This window comes from Pyrus communis, chromosome 5 (assembly GCF_963583255.1).
Source record: "Pyrus communis chromosome 5, drPyrComm1.1, whole genome shotgun sequence".
NCBI lineage: Eukaryota > Viridiplantae > Streptophyta > Magnoliopsida > Rosales > Rosaceae > Pyrus > Pyrus communis.
The window spans coordinates 18,272,569-18,292,508 of record NC_084807.1 but is presented as its reverse complement, the minus strand read 5'-3'; the positions used below and the strand labels follow the sequence as shown (position 1 = coordinate 18,292,508).

The 19,940-nt window shown below is 38.1% G+C and overlaps 3 protein-coding genes across 3 annotated transcripts; all 3 read right to left on the bottom strand.

Moving 5' to 3' along the window:
• Positions 1-4,244: 4,244 nt before the first annotated feature.
• On the bottom strand, positions 4,245-7,124 carry LOC137733657 (ubiquitin-conjugating enzyme E2-17 kDa). The gene is made up of 4 exons (XM_068472803.1): positions 6,939-7,124; positions 5,978-6,105; positions 4,807-4,911; positions 4,245-4,590 (listed from the first exon to the last, which is right to left on the bottom strand). The coding sequence occupies exons 1-4, from the start codon at positions 7,006-7,008 to the stop codon at positions 4,447-4,449; spliced, it is 447 nt and encodes a 148-aa protein (XP_068328904.1). The 5' UTR covers positions 7,009-7,124; the 3' UTR covers positions 4,245-4,446.
• Positions 7,125-10,301: 3,177 nt separating this feature from the next.
• On the bottom strand, positions 10,302-11,898 carry LOC137734339 (NDR1/HIN1-like protein 6). The gene is made up of 2 exons (XM_068473622.1): positions 11,159-11,898; positions 10,302-10,317 (listed from the first exon to the last, which is right to left on the bottom strand). The coding sequence occupies exons 1-2, from the start codon at positions 11,896-11,898 to the stop codon at positions 10,302-10,304; spliced, it is 756 nt and encodes a 251-aa protein (XP_068329723.1).
• Positions 11,899-13,248: 1,350 nt separating this feature from the next.
• On the bottom strand, positions 13,249-16,982 carry LOC137735322 (putative glucose-6-phosphate 1-epimerase). The gene is made up of 8 exons (XM_068474739.1): positions 16,080-16,982; positions 15,859-15,933; positions 15,241-15,297; positions 14,985-15,148; positions 14,684-14,818; positions 14,466-14,568; positions 13,929-14,028; positions 13,249-13,688 (listed from the first exon to the last, which is right to left on the bottom strand). Exons 1-8 carry the CDS (start codon positions 16,188-16,190, stop codon positions 13,495-13,497), a joined length of 939 nt encoding a protein of 312 aa, XP_068330840.1. The 5' UTR covers positions 16,191-16,982; the 3' UTR covers positions 13,249-13,494.
• Positions 16,983-19,940: the final 2,958 nt, after the last annotated feature.

Sequence of the window (19,940 nt, the reverse complement as noted above, 5' to 3'; positions counted from 1 at the left end):
TTTCGTTATTTTCGTTTAATTAATTCAATTCAATGGTCAATAATAAAGAAAAATGTGTGAACCTAAAGTAAGTGTCTGAAAATCAGGTCACTTTCCCTTATTCTTTGAAATCTTTCTAGCATTAGGCCCCATGTGATTTAACTAACATCATGTTGACATGCTTAACATAAAGACAAATTTGGGGGCGGCCCAAGTGCTTTACAAAAGCGGGATATGGACCCAAAACTTTGAATAGACACCACCATCCTTCAATGAGAGCAGCATGAAACACATCGGGACTTCCTCAAGCAGGTTCTGCACATATGCACCATATAAACAGAGAAAAGTTGTTTGGGCTAATATTTAGACTTTGGACTTAAAGGAAAGAAAGCTCAAAAGAACTAAAGAAAGGAGACTTGCCCGAGGCCCAGCACCAAGCCCATCCATCCATCTCAAAGACAATATGACAACCCCTCATTAATGCAAATGTTAGGTGCTTACAAGGGAAGTGACAACCGATGGAAATCAATCTACTCGTAGCCCAAAAGCACCTTCTGAATGGCAGAACATGTAAAAAAGGCGATGACTCACTGAAGTGTTTTCAGGCAAAGCTTGCAACAATGAAGATCATTGCCTATAAAAGGGAAAACAGGGCCCAAAGACAAGGATACTCAACCAATCAAACAAAAAAACATGCAAACTCTGCTCTCAAGACAGATTTGCATCTAAAAACTGTAATCAGCCCACATCTCAATCCTTTTCAGGATCATTCCCTACAAAAGCCATCTTTTGTCTAGTCTAAAGCTCTGCTATCACCCCTAGTGGCGTAGTATCAATTCTCTCGTGTAAACTTGTTTACCATCCATCCATTCCAAACACACAACCCTTTGTAATCACAAAAAGAAGAGACTGCAAGACGTTCAACCTTGCCCGACAAGGTGAAATCTTGCCCAACTCTCTTTGTTTCGTCTTTCCATTAGTAGATCTAGTATTATGATGTATTCTACAGTATATATTCAAGTTATTTCCAGTCTTTTGGTGATCAGAAGCTCCATTGGTCCTCAGACCTGGTTCACTTAGTGGTTTTACTATCATAAAAGATGAATGGGAATTAGACTAATGGCTTAAGCCAGATCTGGACTTTCACCCTTTAAAGCATACAAGATAATAAACTAAAAGTCCTTGGTCTTAAGGCACAGAAAAGAACTTAATGTAGACTTAACTCATTTACGACAATCCTTTGATAACAAGAAGTCAGAATAACTTGGGACGCAAGAAATCGACTTAAACACACTTGTTCTACATCTACCATACTGAGATGGCAATGGCACGCCTAAGCACTTAACTAGTTTCGATTGTGAGCCTCAAGGCCTACACCTAAGGCCCTACAAAGGCACTTTTTAGAACTAACTTCGTTCTCATCTTGCAGTCTCTCAACAAGAAGGAGCACGACAACCAACCAAAGTGCCAACTCCTTGGGGAGCTATGTGCTCGAGCCATGGACCTTTCCTAGTGAAATTCCTAACCGAACATAGTTTTAGCATGCCCAGTGAGACTACATTAGTCTTGTATGCCAAGAAAAAAAAAAGGAAGGAAAAAACATTCAGGTGCAACACGGAGTACAGGCTACCCCAAGCTCTACCAAAATCAAGCATGGCAGACCGCCCAGAGAACGTTCCCTCCTTACAAGACCAGCTATCTTGAGAAGCCCAACCACGATATTGTCCGCTTTAGGCTTACCATTCCCTTAAGGTTTTGTTTTTGGGAACTCACAAGCAACTTCCCAGTGGGTCACCCATCTTGGGATTGCTCAAGCCCCTTTCTCGCTTAACTTCGGAGTTCCTACGAAACCCGAAGCCAGTGAGCTCCCAAAAGGCCTCGTGCTAGGTAGGGATGGGAATATACATTTAAGGATCACTCCCCTGGGCGATGTGGGATGTCACAATCCACCCCCCTTAGGGGCCCGACGTCCTCGTCGGCGCACATGCGGCCAGGGTTAGGCTCTGATACCAATTTTCACATCCCGGCCCGGGACGGATCACTTCCAAGGCCCACTCCACCACCATAGCATGATATTGTCCACTTTGGGCTTACCATTCCCTCACGGTTTTGTTTTTGGGAACTCACGAGTAACTTCCCAGTGGGTCACCCATCATGGGATTGCTCAAGCCCCTTTCTCGCTTAACTTCGGAGTTCCTACGGAACCCGAAGCCAGTGAGCTCCTAAAAGACCTCGTGCTAGGTAGGGATGGGAATATACATTTAAGGATCACTCCCCTGGGCGATGTGGGATGTCACATAACACATCATTTGATTTAAAAGCTCGGTCTCTCTAATATTATCCTTGTTGAATAAGTCACAATAGAGTGTCTTTTCTTGAATTAAGTGAAAATCAAATTGTAGTAATGGTCCCTCAACTTTAATCAAATTGGAGCAATAGTCCCTCAATTAAAAAATCCATTACTATTGGTCCCTCAACTCATCAAATATGTAGTTATGGTCATTTTCGTTAACTTCGTCCAAATTTTGTCAAAATGAATTATGTTGGAATGACCATTGCCACAATTGGGATCCCTCAACTTATCAAAACATGTAGTTATAGTCATTTTTGTCAACTTCGTCAGAATTTTGTTAAAATGAGTTATGTTGGAATGACCATTGCTACAATTGGGTTAAAGTTGAGAGACAATTACTCCAATTGGATTAAAGCTGAGGAACCATTGCTCCAATTGGGTTAAAGTTAAGAGACCATTTCTCCAATTGGATTAAAGTTGAGGGACCAATGGTAATGAATTTTTAGTTGAGAGACCATAGCTACACGTTTTGATGAGTTGAGGGACCAATGGTAATGTTTTTAATTTGGCTATTTCAGTCCTTGTGGTTTAAAGAAAGGAAAACTAATGAAAATGGCTTGAAAGCTTTGAGTTTTAATGATGAAGACAAAATAAAGGGTAAAGTGAATAGTACCAAGATTAACTTTTTAGTGTAAAAATGTGGTTTTTCGTTAAAGTGAACAGTACCGTGGGCTCAGCCCAATGGACATCGTCCAGGCCAATGGGCTTTCAGCCCACAAATAAGGTTATCACAACAAAGTCCTTATCAAGAAAGGTCTCTTGATTAGTTAATAAAAATTTATGAAATCTACAAAAGTATCACATGAAAAAAAAAAAAAAAAAAAAAAAAGCCTTCGCAAAAATCTATATAAATCTAAGGATTAATCTCAGTTTACTATCTTAAAGTTTTTTAGTTTTCAACATTTAATACATAAAAAAAATTTTCATCCCAGAGTGGTACCTAAAGTCATAATTTTGGGACACTTTCACACATCCGGCAAGGTTGTTACATCAGTCGTTAATTGGTGATGTGGTGCTCACGTGGACAATGACTGGGCTATAGGTCAAACATGGATATTAAAAAAAATTAAAAATTAAACATTAAAAAAATTAAAAATTAAAAAAATTAAAAATAAAAAGGGTGTCTTCTTCCTCAAACCCCATCCCTGCTCTCCTCTGCACCTACCCAACATCTGCACACCCATCATTCCCCCTCCCTTTTTGACTCCACCCACTCAACCCTCATCCTCTTTGACGACCCCGTGAGCTCGAAGGAGCGTGCCCCATCAACCAGATTTGACGACAAATCTCGATAAAATCGACCGCAAATCTGGAGAAAAGCTGCGGATGGAGCCGCATTCGCATCTCCGACTTCATTCTCGAGCCCATTGAGCTCGACCTTGACCGTATCTAAATGGTGCAAGAGGTTTATGAGCTCGTCGCCGTCCATACTAGGCCTCCTGAATCCTCTCCTCCTCGATGAGCTATTACCCTCATTGAACGATTCCGACACTGTATCGGCGACGATAGTGTCCGTTACCTGTGAACCGGTGTGGGGAATCAAAGAGGAGATGAGGGTTAGGTGGGTGCAGAGGAGAGAAGGGGAAGGAGGGGGGATTGAGGAAGACGACACCCTTTTTTTTTCAATTATTTTTAATTAGTTTTTTATGTTTAAATTTTTATTTTTAATATCCACGTTACAACAAAAAAACACTGCAGCTAGTCAAACACTATAACACTGATGATTGTGATCTCAGAATAATCCTAAACCCTCAATAATTTCCAAGATGGGGCAAATTGTATACGGCCTTGTTTCACAATTACCACGTTATGCTGGCCGCACGGTGATGCCATATACAACTGCCCCGAAACTAGTACAGTAGTGCAGGCATTAGGGTAAACATACCATCATTCATCAAATCATCACGAGCAATGTCACGAAAAACTTTGGTTTTCACATATAGTTGCTAGGATAAATATCCATTAAACCACCTAAAACATTAACATGACTTATGAGGGGTGTACATGTAGATCTATTCTTCAGTGTCTATCACAAAAGTACGAACCACACTTCTTTTATACATAACAAGAAGGAATACAAACCAGTCTCCTACATGCCCTCGCGACGAAGCACACTAGCCCATAGCATACTTCTGGGTCCAGCTCCTTGCGGTTGTCTCGTACTTTGACCTGTCTGTCTTGTACATATGAGCAATTTCCGGCACCAAGGGATCATCTGGGTTTGGGTCCGTCAACAGGGAACAGATGGATAGCAACACCTGAAACAGGAAACAAGAACCTTTCCCAACCACTTAAAAACCGGCAGATATGAAAGAGTGAAAAGGGTGCAAAGCAATCATTTATTAACAAATGACGGCCATCCACAGTGCACCCATTCATTGTAATCACCATCCCATCTCTAGTTTATATTGAATAGGGAAATTGAAAACAGATTCAGTTATTAAATCACAACGTGGTCACTAAGAGAGCAGAACCTTAGATATGGTGAGAGCCGGGCTCCACTGCTCTTTCAAAATGTCAAGGCAGATACTTCCATTGCTGTTGATATTTGGATGAAAGACCTTAGTCCTAAAGGCAACCTGCAAAAACAATTTGGTGAAAGAATATTAACAAATTAAAATTCATCTAGACGTTTATAGAACTTTTGAGGAAAAGCATTGGAGACAATTCAACACAATGTACTATTGATAATTCGTCAAAATGGGTCAATTCATCCAAGAACCAATGTGCCAGCAAGGTTCAAACATATATTCGCAGGCCATGACCAGCTGAGCCCCAAATCATACACTGAACTGAACCTGCTGATACAATGGTTGATGGCTCAGACCTAGGACTAAGGCTCCTGACTCAGTCCAAGACCCAAGCTAATATGTTTGACTTGAGCGCCTAAGGCCTGGCCCTATATACTTACAGCATCCAGAATGTTTAAACACATAATCATACTATTAAGTAGTTTAATAACGCATATCATATAAGTGGAAGAAAATCAAAGAGCATAAGAGTTAAACAGGACAAAGAATTGATCATGACCAACGACCAAAGCAAACAACAATTTTCCTCCCTATCAAAGAGCATCAACTTCTCTCCGGTTTGTATCATGCCAGAATCAAACAGACAAACATTAAAAATTGTTGGATGACTAAATCACACCCAACCGTTTAAGGCACAGTAAAGAACTCCCAAAAAACTACAGTAGAAAACCGCCACTTGATCTAGTGGTTGTTCTCAAAGGTAACCATGCCTATGTCTGTACATTTGTTGTCATCCATTTAAAAACTCACCTATACACCAGCTACGGTTTCCAAACTTACTCAGCCTCTTATTGTTCTTAATATCAGTAATTTAATAAAGTTGGTTACATTTTCTATACATTGGACAGACTAATGAATAAGAAAATAATAACAAAACACCAATATTATCTTGAAAAGATCAGAAATTTTCAGAAAAGTATCTCTAGTATTGTGACTATAAAACCGCACCATCTATTGGATCTCCCGACAAGGCCTATTGCCTGAATACTACCCCAAACCAAAACCAAACGGACTGCAAAAAAGCGGGTGGGGTAGAGAACAGCAGTTAACCATAATACAATTTCTATTAAGTAAACTAACAACTTCTACAATGAAAATTAAATTGATGTCATACCTTAGGTGGTTTGAATGGATAATCGGGAGGGAAATGGATGGTAACTAGAAAGACACCCCCTGCATAAGGACTATCTGGGGGACCCATTATCGTTGCTTGCCAATGGAACATGTCCTCAGCAACAGGCCCTGACATCAAACACAAGTAACCATTTTTAAAATACATTCTACACATAAATTTATCACCACAAAGTTCAATGCATGCCTTCTTGAGCAACTAGAAATCAAAATGATGGAAGTACAAATTTTGAGGACAAAATTTACTTATTACTTCCACAGTTTAGTAAATTTTAGAAGAAAATAAACTTTTTTTTTTAAACGTGTTTATCTTTGATTCTGTTTCGATTAGGCAACAACTCGGTATAAAATCAATGATCATAAACCATGACAAATTTGCTACCGGATGCAAATTCCCTCCATAGAGCTCAACTCAAATTTCTGTAAGCACAACACAACACTGAACATTCACAAGAATTCAACATCGTTCTATCAACAAAATTTATAAATCCAAAATGTCTCCCAACCCCGTGATGAAAAAAGAGATCCAATATTTCCTTCACAAAACGTTAGCAGAAAATTGCATTTGAATCAAAACAAATTAAAAAAAATGCCTCAAAGATCCAATATTTCAATGCCTCAATAACAAAAACACTGTAGCTAGTCCACGAATTAGCAATCTATCACATAATTTCCACAAAACCTAAAATTCTTTCTACAAAAATTAACTTGAGCTACATCAAACACAAAACCAAACAAGCAAACAATCGAACAAGCACGCAACAAAATAAGAACAACCCATGTCAGAATCTACCATTTTACAAAAAACCCATACACCCAAAAGGATTAAAATTCGTAGATCGAGCTTCGAAACAGGCTGAGGACGATGAAAAATGAAAGAAAATGGCAAAACTAAACAAAAAAAGGTAAATAAGAACAGGGGTCGAAGAAGGGGGGTATTGTACCTGCGCTGCAAGAGGTCGGGGGGTCTTTCTGGAGATCTTTAAGCTCCTTCAAGATCCGTTTGGAAGCCATGGATGGACCTCGTAGATCGTAACGGATCTAAGGAAGGGGCGTTGCTTTGACAAAGAGGAGAAAGAAAGAGAAGAGTGTGCTTGACGAAGTGTACAATAATAATAATGATGATATGATGAAAAAAGGACGGAATAATTATAATAATAATGACTTTTTGTTACTAATGGGCCTGAGAGAGAGGAGAGAGATTCAAAAGAGATTCTTGCTTTTATGTGAATCTGATTCTATTAGACTGAGATTAATTTTAAGCCGTTGATTTTGATGACTTTGTTTTGATTGCGTATTTTGGACGGCCGAGATTGCGTTTTGGATGGTTTTTTAAAATCCTATTGAGGGATTAAAAACGGAAAGTAGAGAGCGACGCATTTAATTAGAAATCCTTTTCAAATTTCACTATTTGGAGTCCAAAGATCAGATATCTAGACCGTTTAAGAGAGCGAGATAATTTAATTTGAAAGATTCTGATTTCTTAGTCTTTGAAAGATTCTGATTTCTTAGTCTTTGGTTTCGTACAATAAGATTCAGAGACGATATCAACTTTTAATGAGTTGCTCTGGGTACAGCTGAACCTTCAAAAGCCGGAATAGTACTTGACCACTTGACCATGCTTTGATTCTTGGTATGGTATCGGGTCAAGCAGAGACCTTGAGCATTTTTGTAGGCCAAAAACAGAAAGTAGAGAGTAATGCATTTAAATAGTGGAGAAATGATGGCAAACTCACATTCGTCAACGATTATGGAACATACTTGGACGTACCTATTTTGGTTAAAGCAATTTACTTTGCGTCTTAAATGAAATCTGCGGACTAGAATCAGTCTTATTCTATGAGATACGATAGTATGGTAGAAAGATCGAATGTTATGGTCAGTGGTAGAGCTAGAATTTTGGCTCAGGAGGGGCCAAAAATTTCACCTAAAACGCTCTTCTGATTTAAAAAAAAAATAAGGATATGCCGTGTCCTAACTACAAACCACCATCATTTGGGTTTAGTATGATGTCGTTCTTGTCATTCTCTTCCTCAGCTCAACCCCGTATTATCATGACTCAAATTCAAAATAACAATCCCTTTAGTGGAAGAAGAAAGGAATGAGGAGGGGAATAGATAAATAAATAAATAAATAACCAAAACAAAAGTAACAGTATTAAAAGACTTCAAGGAATTAAATAAAAAATAAAAATGAAAACCAGCTATCTTGCCTACTTCCTCTCTCTCCCTCTTTTGATCACCTTAGTCTCTCAAAATTGACTGTGACGCTGGTTAATTGCATTAGTAGCCACCAACCTCAAATCGAACCCATTAAGGCCTCGTTTGGCAGCTCGGACTGTACTGACTATTTCTGTCGGATAGGATAAATAACCACCAGATAATACTGACTAAATTAGTCGGGTGTTTGGTGCAATATCGGACTAGTGATCGTATTATTTATACTGTGTTTGGTATTATACTAGATAGGAGGAATTAAACTTAAAAAAAAATAAAAAATTTAAAAAGTGAAATCATTTTTTTGTTCCCAGATCTCTCCGCACCCCCCAAACACCCTCCCTCTCTCTCCCTTCTTCTTCCCCGACTGCAAAAGAATCCCAAATAATTGTTCCCCAGCTCTCTCCGCCACACCCCCCAAACTCCCTCCCTTTCTCTCCCATATTCTTCTTCCCCAACTAAATAATCCGGGCGTTTTTGTTGGTTTTATTAAGTGGGTGTATACCGTGTTATCCTATCCGACCGGTTAAATTAATACGGCGCTTATTTAGTACGAGTGAACGCCAAACACCCGAGTCCGTATAACTAATCCTATCCGATCTGCCAAACAAGGCCAGGAATACGGAAAAGATTTTTGTTAGGGCTCTAATACCTTGAAAAATCTTTAGCAATTAAAGGGATAACTCTCATTGTTTATGTGTGAAAAAGATGTCAAGGTAAACCATTCTAGTCCCTTCATGGCTCCACCCTTGGTTATGGTCCCGCCCAACCTCTTGTTCACTGCCTTCTCTCTCTTCTCTCGTTCTCTCACCAATCCGTTCCCAAAATTGTTTAACACCTACATTACTCTCTCCCCCTTTCTCTCCCTTCTTCTTCTCCAACTCCAAAGCAAGATCGTCGTCCTCACTCCTCACTCATGTGGCGCCATCTTGTCGCATGTGGGTGTCGTGGGAGAGGGATTGAGAGGAGAAGAAAAGGGATTGGAGTAGGCAGTGTGGGTTGTTAGGAGGTGCAGAGGTCTGTGAAGGTGGAGAAAAAGAGAGGAGGAAGAAAATGAGAGATGTGCAGAATTTTAACCGTTCAATTTGTGGTGAAAAATTAGGATCCATTGATCCTCAGGGTCTGCATATAAAGGATTCGGAGAGGATTTTGTTCCGCATTAGAGAACCATTACCACGTTAAGGCAAGGCTTTCAGCACGGCTACTTCGGTACATAAGACCCGAAGCTCCGAATCCCCAAGTACAAACTTTCTTAGGTTGGATGGGTCACGCTCACTACTTTAGGTGATCAAAATTTATGAATCCCAGTCTGCGGAAATGAAGTCAATTCCCCACGACACAAACTGTCTTTCTGGCCTTTGCTTCCTTTCCTTTATGAGGCAGCCACTCTTTTGTAGTCGTCCATAAGTTGTCTCCAACTTTTACCGAACTAATAAAAAGATGTCACACCTTAATTATATGATTACATTCTTTTTAGTTTACAAATAAATACATATGGCAAAATGCCAGGAGCCAAACAAGCTTTATTATAAGAAAAAAATAAATAAATACATCAACATATGGGTACAAATTAAAATCGGTACAAATAAAAAATAAAAAAAAAGTTTGCAAATTAAAAATGGGTACAAACTAAAAATAAAAATATATGATAAAAAATTTAGTCATAAATATAAATATACTAATTGTAACATTTTTAACACTAAATGAATATTTTTAGGTAAAAATATTTCATATATATATATATATGAAACTGAAAAATAATTAATTTAATCAAGTCTCCAAACCAGTCATCGAAATTAAATAAATAAATAAATTAAAATTTCAACCCTTGCTCCTTCTAAGTTGATCAAACTCCAATTGCATCAGAAGGATCGAAATCATGTTAGCCTGTGTTTTGGAATTTAGATGAACATATAGATATTGCCCCCTCCTATTCTTTTTCCTATTTTTGAAACACCAAAGAATATATGATTTTTGTATAAGATGTCTGCTTGAAAGTTGCAGGATCCAGGTATGTGATCGATGAGCTGACCGAGTCAAACTCTCCCTTGTGTTGTCATCAGTTGAACATGTTATGTGAGGATCATGACATCAACGAATGTTGATCCTGCAAAAGTGCACGCACACAGATCGACATCATTACTACGCTTAATATTCCATACAAGAGTATCAATTATCAAAGGCCACTTGGGGCCGCAACAAAAAAATCATCATGCACTCTTCTTTTGAAATTGATTATATTTATTGAGCATGTAAATGGTAGGCATAATAACATTGTGTAATCGAGATGTCAAATTAAAATATTTTTGATTATTTATAAAATTAAGTAGGTTAGACTTTAATAATAAGATAATTAATATGTAAAGAAAATAAAGAAATAAGTGGGACCATAATTAAAATAAAACAAAAAGAAAATAATTTTACGTTGCCTTTCAATTTGACATCAAAGTGAAGAATGTCAATTCATGTAAGATCTTAACATCTCCTTAAGAGCCAGAAAACCACTTATTTTTGTCAAAATATTCCACATAGAATTTTTTACATCCCCTCCGAAAATGCCAAGTATATATTTCAATGTGATTGCTAACAATTATGGACCTTTACTTTTTGAGAATGCTATTTGAACTGCCCAAACATCTCTAAGCGGTGAATTTTCACGGTGATTAAGAATTTTTTCTTCAATTCACTACATTTCGAATTCCAATCATGCTTCTTCATTTAATGTAAAGTAATGTATAATATCGCTTTGATCTCTTGTCATTAAAATTCAAAGACAATCGGAACTCAATAACATGACAAAGAACATATTTACAATTGGAACTTAGTAACATGAACATATTTCTATTCCACATGATGTGACTGGTGTATATGCCATATTAAAAAAAAAAAAAGAATCTAAAACACGAACACACATGCAAAATTCAAAATAAATAATTAAAATTCCGTACCATTTGAATGCATTGATGGTGCACTTGGGCATCTCCCCTGCATCAACCACCTTCAACTTCACGCCGCCGCATTGTACATTGATCTTCACCGTTCCAATCCTCCAACCTTTGATCACGTACCCAACCCTCGTCTTTCCCTCCACCGCCACTTTTATCTCCTTACTCTTCAGCTGCGCCGCCAGCCTCCGCCCCACCGTCTGATCCACCACTTTATTCCTCACCCTCATATCCATGTTGAAATTCGTCGTGTTCCGGTGCCTCTGCGTGAACCTTCTAAGCTGCTTCGACCCCAGCCCCATCCCGACATCGTTCTCGTCCCCAAGGATCGCGTGCATCTCGATCCCCTCGCCGTAGAAGATGTCGAGTTTCGGGTTGGGGTTCCTCACCTCTACGCTGGTAACAGCCTGGACGTCCAGGTGGGTCCCGTCGGTCTTGGAGACGGGGTCGAATTTGGGGATCTGGAAGGAGAGGAGGTAGAAGGCCGGGAGGCGGGGGTCGAAGTAGAGGTAGAAGATACCGCCGGCGAGGGCGACGACGATGATGACGATGAGGAGGAAGGTGCAGAAGACGCAGCAGCATATGCAGCAACATCTCCTCCCCCGGCTGCGTTTTGGGCGGAAGGAAGGGGGGAGATTGGGTTTCCGGGGTGGTGGTCCGGGTACGGGTCGGCCCGGTTGATATGGGTCTCGGTATCCCGGCGGTTTGTGCACCACCGGTCTTATTGGCAGTTGTTGCGCCATTATATTGGGAAATTTTGCAGAAGAAAACAGAGACCCAAATGCAATTTAATTGAGAGCTGAACGAATTTAAAAAAAAATGTGGATTGAATTCAAGGAATTGGATTGATTTGTGGGTACTGAAATTAATCGTACGGAGCAGGAAGAAGGTGGCAGCACATTTTGAAAACAAAGGAATTTGAATTTTTGGGATTTTGGAAGTGTGATGAGTTTTTGAATAGCGGATTTGAATTTCTGGGAAAAGACGAAATGGGTAGTGAAATTTGGAGGATGAAGGTGAAGAATGGAGGGAGAAGGGAAGGGGAAGGATTGAATCTCAGGAAATCGGATCAACAATTTATGACAAGGAGATAAAAAAAGAGAGGGAGGGAGGGGCAAGCAGTAAGGTTTGGATGCTGATATTGGCGGTTAGGATTTTTGGACAAGCTTTTCTTTATTCTATCCTATTTTTATTGTTTTATTTGTAAATAATTTATTTCAAATCTGATCCTCAACTTTAACGGGAGTAATACTATGCTTACCACATATTTGTACCATCTTTCTAATACAAGCATAGTCCATCAACACATATAGGTCTCATATATATTAAGAAAATGGTACAAATGTGCAATAAAACTAGCATTTTTGCTTTAGTAGTGGTTTCACTTTGTTCTTCAATTTTTTGTCCCAAGTTGATCCATGAGCACTTAAGAATTTGTAACATGAGGACAATAGTGGTGGGTGCTATTAGAATCGAGCAAGAACGGAATCATAAATTTTTTAATGGGTAGTAGGCTAGCTAAAAATATAGGCACAAGAATTTACGTAGTAGTAGGCAGATGACGTTTTGATCAAAAGTATGTGGAACAATTAAATGCTTTTAAAAAATTACCGTGTGCCATTCTCTCAACTTTTGTAACAAAAGTTTCTTTCCACATTTGTTAATTACGCAATCAAAAGTTTAGGGACCAACATGAGATGGAAAGAACTTTAAAAAATAGATTTGTGAGTGTTTCATTTGTTACCTGATTAACACGTGACTAAATCCCAAACAATACTAGCATTCCTCTCAAAGATCTTCCCGATTTCATGTAAATATTTTATTTAGGTTCGCATATTTCAACCATCAGAGTGGCGCAGCGGAAGCGTGATGGGCCCATAACCCACAGGTCCCAGGATCGAAACCTGGCTCTGATATTGAGTGGCTTCCGTTTCAAGTTCACAATTTTTTTTTTTTTTTTTTTTTTTTTTTTAATTTGGTCTAATTTCACATCTTCTTGATTGAAATTGTCCAAGCTATACTTTCCCTTTCAACATTTTTTGATGATCATTTGTCAAATTTTGCACTGAGATCATCATCTTCATCATCTGTAGCATAACATAACACGTTATTCTTTGGGCTAATAGCACAATGAAAACCACCTCCTACTCTTTCACAAAAAATTAATAGAAAGCCGGGTCTCGGTGTTTCATTTTGTGATCCTAGTTCGAAGAATCCAAGTTTAACAAACTACAACAGGACTGACCCCTTCTGCAGTATCCGCTAGCGGCCTAGCACTACGTAAACTCAAAGCACCTTACCCTATATATAATCTGTACTGGTCTTCCAAAACCTCCCTTCTAAAGATCAAGGTGCTCGCTACAGAAGCTCGAAGGCACAACTGAGAGCTGCAGTCGCCCTGTCCACTCCTCGCCTGGCTTCAAGGTGGTTGGTTTCTCTATTGCTGCCCCATCCACACAAAGCATTTGTTTGTACTCCACGTCACCAAAATCAACCATAGATTTCGACTTTTTCTCCCACGGGTTCCAAACAACTGTGCGAGGGGAAATGAAAATGCAAACAGAAAGCCAAATTCAGTATCAACAACATATGTCTTGGAGGGCAACGGAAAGATCACGCATGAAGTCATCTTTATGTTCAACATGTGAATGTGATATGCTTAGTTTTTCAACAGTCCATTTTTTTTCAATCGTACTGGTTGACATAACAACACTAAGAATTTCACTTTCCGTAAGTATAAAAGAGTGAAAATATCAAATATGTGCCTGCTTACCAACATCTGGTAGTCCTTCCTTTCTGATTACATATGTTCGCTTTTTCTCATGATCAAGGACTGCAACTACATTGGGCGAACTTAGATAAAGTCGACTGACCTGCAAGGGGAAAGTTTTTGTTTCTATAAGCCAAAAACTCGTACTGCATCAACACTGCTAGCAAGAAAAGCAAAAATTAGCTAATAATTATTTCCAAAAAATTAGAAAGTCGAGACTGAATGAGTTTGGAAGAAACATTATGAATATAATACTGTTCTGGGAGGTTGAATACTACTTATTCTTCCATACCGCTTACAATTAATATCACCATATGCAGAAATCAATTAATGACTTGTTGCCAAATGCCAACTCCAATTGTTTCCGAATTACCTTCAAATTTGACTCAAAATTTTAGAAACAAAATGAGTGAGACAATGGACGAAGTGAACGTATGGGATAAACTTTTCACAGACTTTGTGCAAAGACTTCACCATATTCACGGACTTCAACTTCCTGCATTATATGTAAAAGCAATTTCATATGCATAAGAAACATGCCTCAGACTCAAATGTTATGGCGTCTCCTTGTTCTGTAAAGCATTTTCTTTCGCGAAGGTTGTCTAAGTAGTCAAGTGTCTCCAGCCCCTCTATCCTCACCTCACTATGGACAGAAGTCATTTTCACATTAAAAAATCATATCGCACGCCAATAATGGAAGCAAATATGCAACAGCCAGAAGGCAGATGATTGTGAATTCAACAATAATAGCTACATACCTTATGTCAGAAACCGAAAAATAAGTGTGGTAGGCAAAGGAGAAACTAAATGGCTTGCCGTTCACATTTCTAACTCGTGATGTCAGGTTCAGATCTCCATTTGTTGCAAGAGACACCCTAAGTCGAAACTCAAAACTGCATAGGAAACAAAGAAACGAGAAAAAAATTATCTAGGATTTGCATTTTGTGAAAAAATAGACCATACAAACTTCAATCGACAGGAAACGAGGTGTTTGTCCCCTTTACCTAATGAGAGAACTTATTGTAGTTTTATCTAAGAATACTGCATCCAAGCTCATACCTATGTGGCCAACACCTCAGGTCATTTTCAGATGGTTTAAGTAGTAGATCAATGAAGGATTTTCCATTGGAATCGTGTGGTTGACGCATTTCAGGATTATCATCAATTGCCCACACCTTATTCCTCGCAAAACCATGTTGTTCTAGCAATCCACAGTTCCCAAACTTCAAAAAGGATTAAGTAAAAGCATTAGTTAGAGTTTTCAGTTTTTATATCATTTTAAAAGGATAGTTTATACAGGAATAATTGATAATACCTGTGGGAAACAAATGACAATTCCTCCTCGCATCGCTTTTGGGGGCTTGGAGATTGTCTATGATTGATGAAAAAGAATCTATTATCCATATCTCAAGTAGGTAAGATATGCATTAAACTACTCGTGTAACGGTGACTGCATTATGCCAAATATCGGCTGCAAAGTCTCCCGTGTTATGTATGAGGACATAACTTTGCATAAAACATAAAATGCAGTTGAAGTTCTGATCCAACCGGAAATCTGATTCAAACTCGTTATAAACTATGAACTAGCACAAATTAGACTATCCTAAAGCAGAGTACTCAGTCAACCCAGTTTTACTTCTACGTCCAGTCTCCATTGTACGGAGAATATTAGTTCTTCACCATTCAACCAAGTCATATGAATTGAAAACTTCAGTTTGACCTGGAAAATGATATAACCCTTGAAAGCTGGTTCCATACATATCTTGTGATTACTTGTCTGAATAATTAGACAAACAACGTTTATAAAACATAGAACAGCATCCGTGCCACGATAAAAGACGAAATCAAATGCTCTCAACTATAACAGCCACAAAATTGTACAAAATAAACAAATGGATGGAAAATATATACAATAGGAAGTGGAAAGTTATACCTTGCTACTAGTGAACAGGAGTTCTTCGCCGTGCTTATTCCTCCACGAAGTGACATGTCCTCCATGTAAGCTAACCTATATTATCACAAGAGAAATCATTAAGAACCCTACTAATACAGAAATCAACATGGTATATGAAGTAACAATTTGAGGACAAACTCCAAATTCATAGCCTTCGGAAACTTAATCAATGGCGAAAAGAAGAGATTCTCGAATCTCACCCGTGCTGAAGCCCCTTGTTGGTTCTGAAGCACCACCTGTTCTACCCCATTCCTATCTTTTGTAATCTCAATGGCTGCCCTATGTTCCCATTCTGCTGCTGAATGCCCCATTTTGTAAAAAACAAGCAGAATTCTACGTCTCCCAACTCAACAAGTCCCAGTGACACAATCAAAGATCTAAACTTAACCAAACACCTAAACTTGTGAAAAAGCAGTAATCTTTTACATTAAAAGAGAAACGCAACTACCATTACTCCTCAGATCTACAAAATCTCAACTTTTACAACCCCAAGATGCTAATGCCTCTTAAAGTGTCATTAAAGCACCAAAACCCCAAATCCAGAAAACCCAAGAAGTGAAACTTGGCAGCTGCACAGCAAACCTCCAACACCCACCTAAAATTCATACAATCAATTGAATGTAAAAGAAAAGGGCTAAAAAATCCAAATTTGTGCAGCCTTACTTCTGTGGAACTTTGAATTAAACACTCATAAAAAGGAATAAAACCAAATTCTCAACTGTAACATGCCTTTTTCGAAAAACCCATCAAAGGAAAATTGAAAACAAAAAGGAATTCAGTCCTTAATTACTCGAAGCAACCTTAAAAGCCTTAAGTTTTTAATTAAACTTTAAGGCAGAAGCCTCTCTTAACTTGCAAATTAAACAATGCACAAACAATACCTTGAACAAACACCAAAACTGAGTAAATGTCTAAGTGCAAAGGCAACCCTTTTTCCTAGGAAGCATTCAGTGTCTCGAATTTGGTATTAATAACAGAAGCTAAGGAACCGAAAAGAAATAAATTAAAATTAAAAGACCAAAACAAAAGTGTAGGGGGCAACATCATGGGAGAATGAGAAGGAAGTGAATAAAAAAAAAAAAAGGAAATATGTTTGAAGATAATGGGAAGAAAAAAAAAAAAACAGTGGTTTTTTGCAGAGACCTGGTAGGAAGGAGTAGGGACGTGGAGCTACGAGAAGTACATGAACACCGTACGAGCGGTCAATGTTTATAAAGTAAATAGAACGGAAGTTTGAGGGTCCAAGTTTGAGATGGAGACCATGCAGTTTTAAATGTTTGAGAAGCCATTTATTTGGACCTTACCAACCTCGGCAGCTCTTTTTTGATCCAGTGAGTGCCAACTTTGAATATGAACTGAAAATGACAGCATTTGTGTCCTCCTATGTTTATTGTGGGGTGTTGAGTTTGCTTTTGGCCAAGGATTTTGACATTAATTTGGATATATTGAGGTGGTTCTAGTGAGCAAGATGAATGATTTTTATGAGACGGTAGCAATGTATTAAAAGCGTGAGGCGTGGGCAAGGCGTCCGAGGGATAGCCCGGCCTAGGCGTGAGGCGAAGCCTTACGAGACCTTAAATAATAGGGGACAAGTGAGAAAAACAGAGGAAACAGGTGAGAAAAACAGAGCAAACAGGGACTCTTGGGGTTTTAAAAATAAAAGAAAAACAGACTTGGCCAAAACGACGTCGTTTTGGACCAAGTCTTTAAAAAAAAAGAAAAAAATTCCGTCTTCTTCTTCGCGGTCGTCTTCCTCGTGAAGACGCCGCACACCTGCAACCCTAAACCCAGATGGCAGAGCCTGAAAACAGAGCATTCTATTTCGATTTTGGGTCGCGGATGGATCTAGGAACACCCGCCAACCGCCTTTAGGCGCGCCTCAGCCGCATAGTCTCGCCTCGACCACACCTCGGCAAGTTTTCCCCCACTCCCACTGGGCAGAGGCGTTATCACTCCTGCCCCGCCTCCAAAGCCGTCTAGGCGCGCCTCAGAGCGCGTCTTTTAAAACATTGGACAGTAGTAATTGTATGGTTGGTCGATATATTAATCAAGTCGGAGTATTACTGTATTATATTGTCAAATTGTTTTTATTTTGTGGTTGCAATAGGACTTGTGATTAATATTCTTGAGATTTTACTTTGTCGGGAGAAATTCTGCGTTTAAGTATCACCGATACTTATAATAGCTTCATTAAGAGGACTATATGTATTATGTGCTAACGATGTAGTGACAATTCTACCCTAAAAAGAATATTAGGGAGAATTCTTCATATTAAGCAAAAAGGGAGGTTATAAAAAGACTCTTGAACTAGGAGTTGCATGTGTGAAAGTTTCACATAGTATTCAAAAATAGGATGCTTTCAATTCAATATCGATATACATTTGGCTCAAATGACAGGAAGAAACTCGTTTTAGTTTACGTCTAAGGTATTATGTTTTCTCATTCCACATTGTCTTTGCTTTACTTGTGTCCTTTTGTCCAGGTCCACGTTCAACCTTTCGTCTTTGTCCGCTTCCCTTTTTTTGTTTTTTGACTGAAGAAAAATGGTAAAGAAACTCTTTCAAAGTGAGACTCTGTGTCATCTCACAGTTTAATATCAATTCATGTGATAACAATATAAAACATTGTGCCAAAAAACATGAGGTAACAAAAAGTTTATGATAAGACATTGTGCCAAAAAAACATGAGGTAACAAAGAGTTTATGATGAGTTCCAATTTTAAGATAGTTCTTTGACATTTCAATGGACTGAATTCCCACTCCCCTTATGCATTATGAATCATCCAAATCATCACATGTAAATGAAACATTAGACATGTGCTTTATAAAGGAGAAATTTTTAGTATGATTGTAACCTCGCTATGTACTTGAGACATGCTTTATAAGGAATAAATTTCTAATGTAACCACAACACTGGTGTGTATGGTCTTAGGTCAGCTGTCTTCATTTATGTGTTTCCATTGTATCTCTTTGCTAATATTTTGACACATTGTCTCATGACTTAATTGAGAGAACTTTGTTAACCTCTTTTTTTTTTCTTTTTTTTTTTTTTTTTTTTCTTTTTTTTGCATTTAACAATTAAAAAAGAACTCAAATATACAATTAAATATGCGAGCATATGTCAACCTTCTTCTTGATGCCCCTATCTCAAACTCTAGCAAAAGTCAGCAATCTGAATCGTAATCTCTACTCTCCTAATATATGCAGTAACAACACCATTAATCTTGTACAATTTTTGTCTTCAGCTTTCTCAAAGCCAATCTTCACTTTTTTCTCCCCATCTGTTTGTTAAAAGAGTATTGAGCAAATCTCTGCCCCAATCTGTTCTCTATGGATGTACTACTATTTTTTTTTATAATAATGAAAATATCAAGAGAAATTTTATTTGAATCTGTATAACTTCATTCTACATCAAATTTGCTCTCCAGTTTTAATTCTTGAATTATCATCTGAGTGAACTGCAGATTTTAATTCTTAAAATTGGAACTTATCATAAACTCTTTGTTACCTCATGTTTTTTGGCACAATGTTTTATATTGTTATCACATGAATTGATATTAAACTGTGAGATGACAAAGAGTCTCACTTTGAAATTAAACTGTAAGATGACAAAGTGTCCATGAATTATCATCTGAGTGAAAATTAAGTCCCTAAATTACTTTTTAAGAAAAATCAGTCCTAAACTACAAAAATTTGCCAATTACATTCCTAATATTAGATTTGAAGCTATTTTATTAAATTTTTCGTCAATTAAACTCACATGACTTGCATGTAATACACTTTGTAAGGTGGGTTGGTAGTTTTCACAAGTTTAAGGACTTTTTTTTTTCTAAGAAATAGTGTATGAAGTTAACTTTGGATAGTACATTAGACACTATGTCCACAATCTATATGCAACTTGAAGCGCTTATAGGCGATGAAATGACAGTATTACCCTCTATAATGTGTTATGACTTTAAATGGAAAAAAAATTGAATAAAAAGCGTTGAACATAAAGCAGCTTGTAATGAATTAAGGGACTGATTTTATCGAAAAAATAATTCAGGAACCTAATTTTCACTG

Excerpts from the sequence above, each read along its gene's own strand:
- LOC137734339 (XM_068473622.1), bottom strand. The coding sequence starts at position 11,898 with ATGGCGCAACAACTGCCAATAAGACCGGTGGTGCACAAACCGCCGGGA.
- LOC137733657 (XM_068472803.1), bottom strand. The coding sequence starts at position 7,008 with ATGGCTTCCAAACGGATCTTGAAGGAGCTTAAAGATCTCCAGAAAGAC. Across the intron at positions 4,912-5,977 it reads ATCCATTCAAACCACCTAAG|GTTGCCTTTAGGACTAAGGT; the intron begins GTATGACATCAA and ends TTGTTTTTGCAG. Across the intron at positions 4,591-4,806 it reads CGGCTCTCACCATATCTAAG|GTGTTGCTATCCATCTGTTC; the intron begins GTTCTGCTCTCT and ends TTCCTGTTTCAG.
- LOC137735322 (XM_068474739.1), bottom strand. The coding sequence starts at position 16,190 with ATGGGGCATTCAGCAGCAGAATGGGAACATAGGGCAGCCATTGAGATT. Across the intron at positions 14,569-14,683 it reads TTTTCGGTTTCTGACATAAG|TGAGGTGAGGATAGAGGGGC; the intron begins GTATGTAGCTAT and ends TTCTGTCCATAG. Across the intron at positions 14,029-14,465 it reads CCATAACATTTGAGTCTGAG|GTCAGTCGACTTTATCTAAG; the intron begins GCATGTTTCTTA and ends TTCCCCTTGCAG.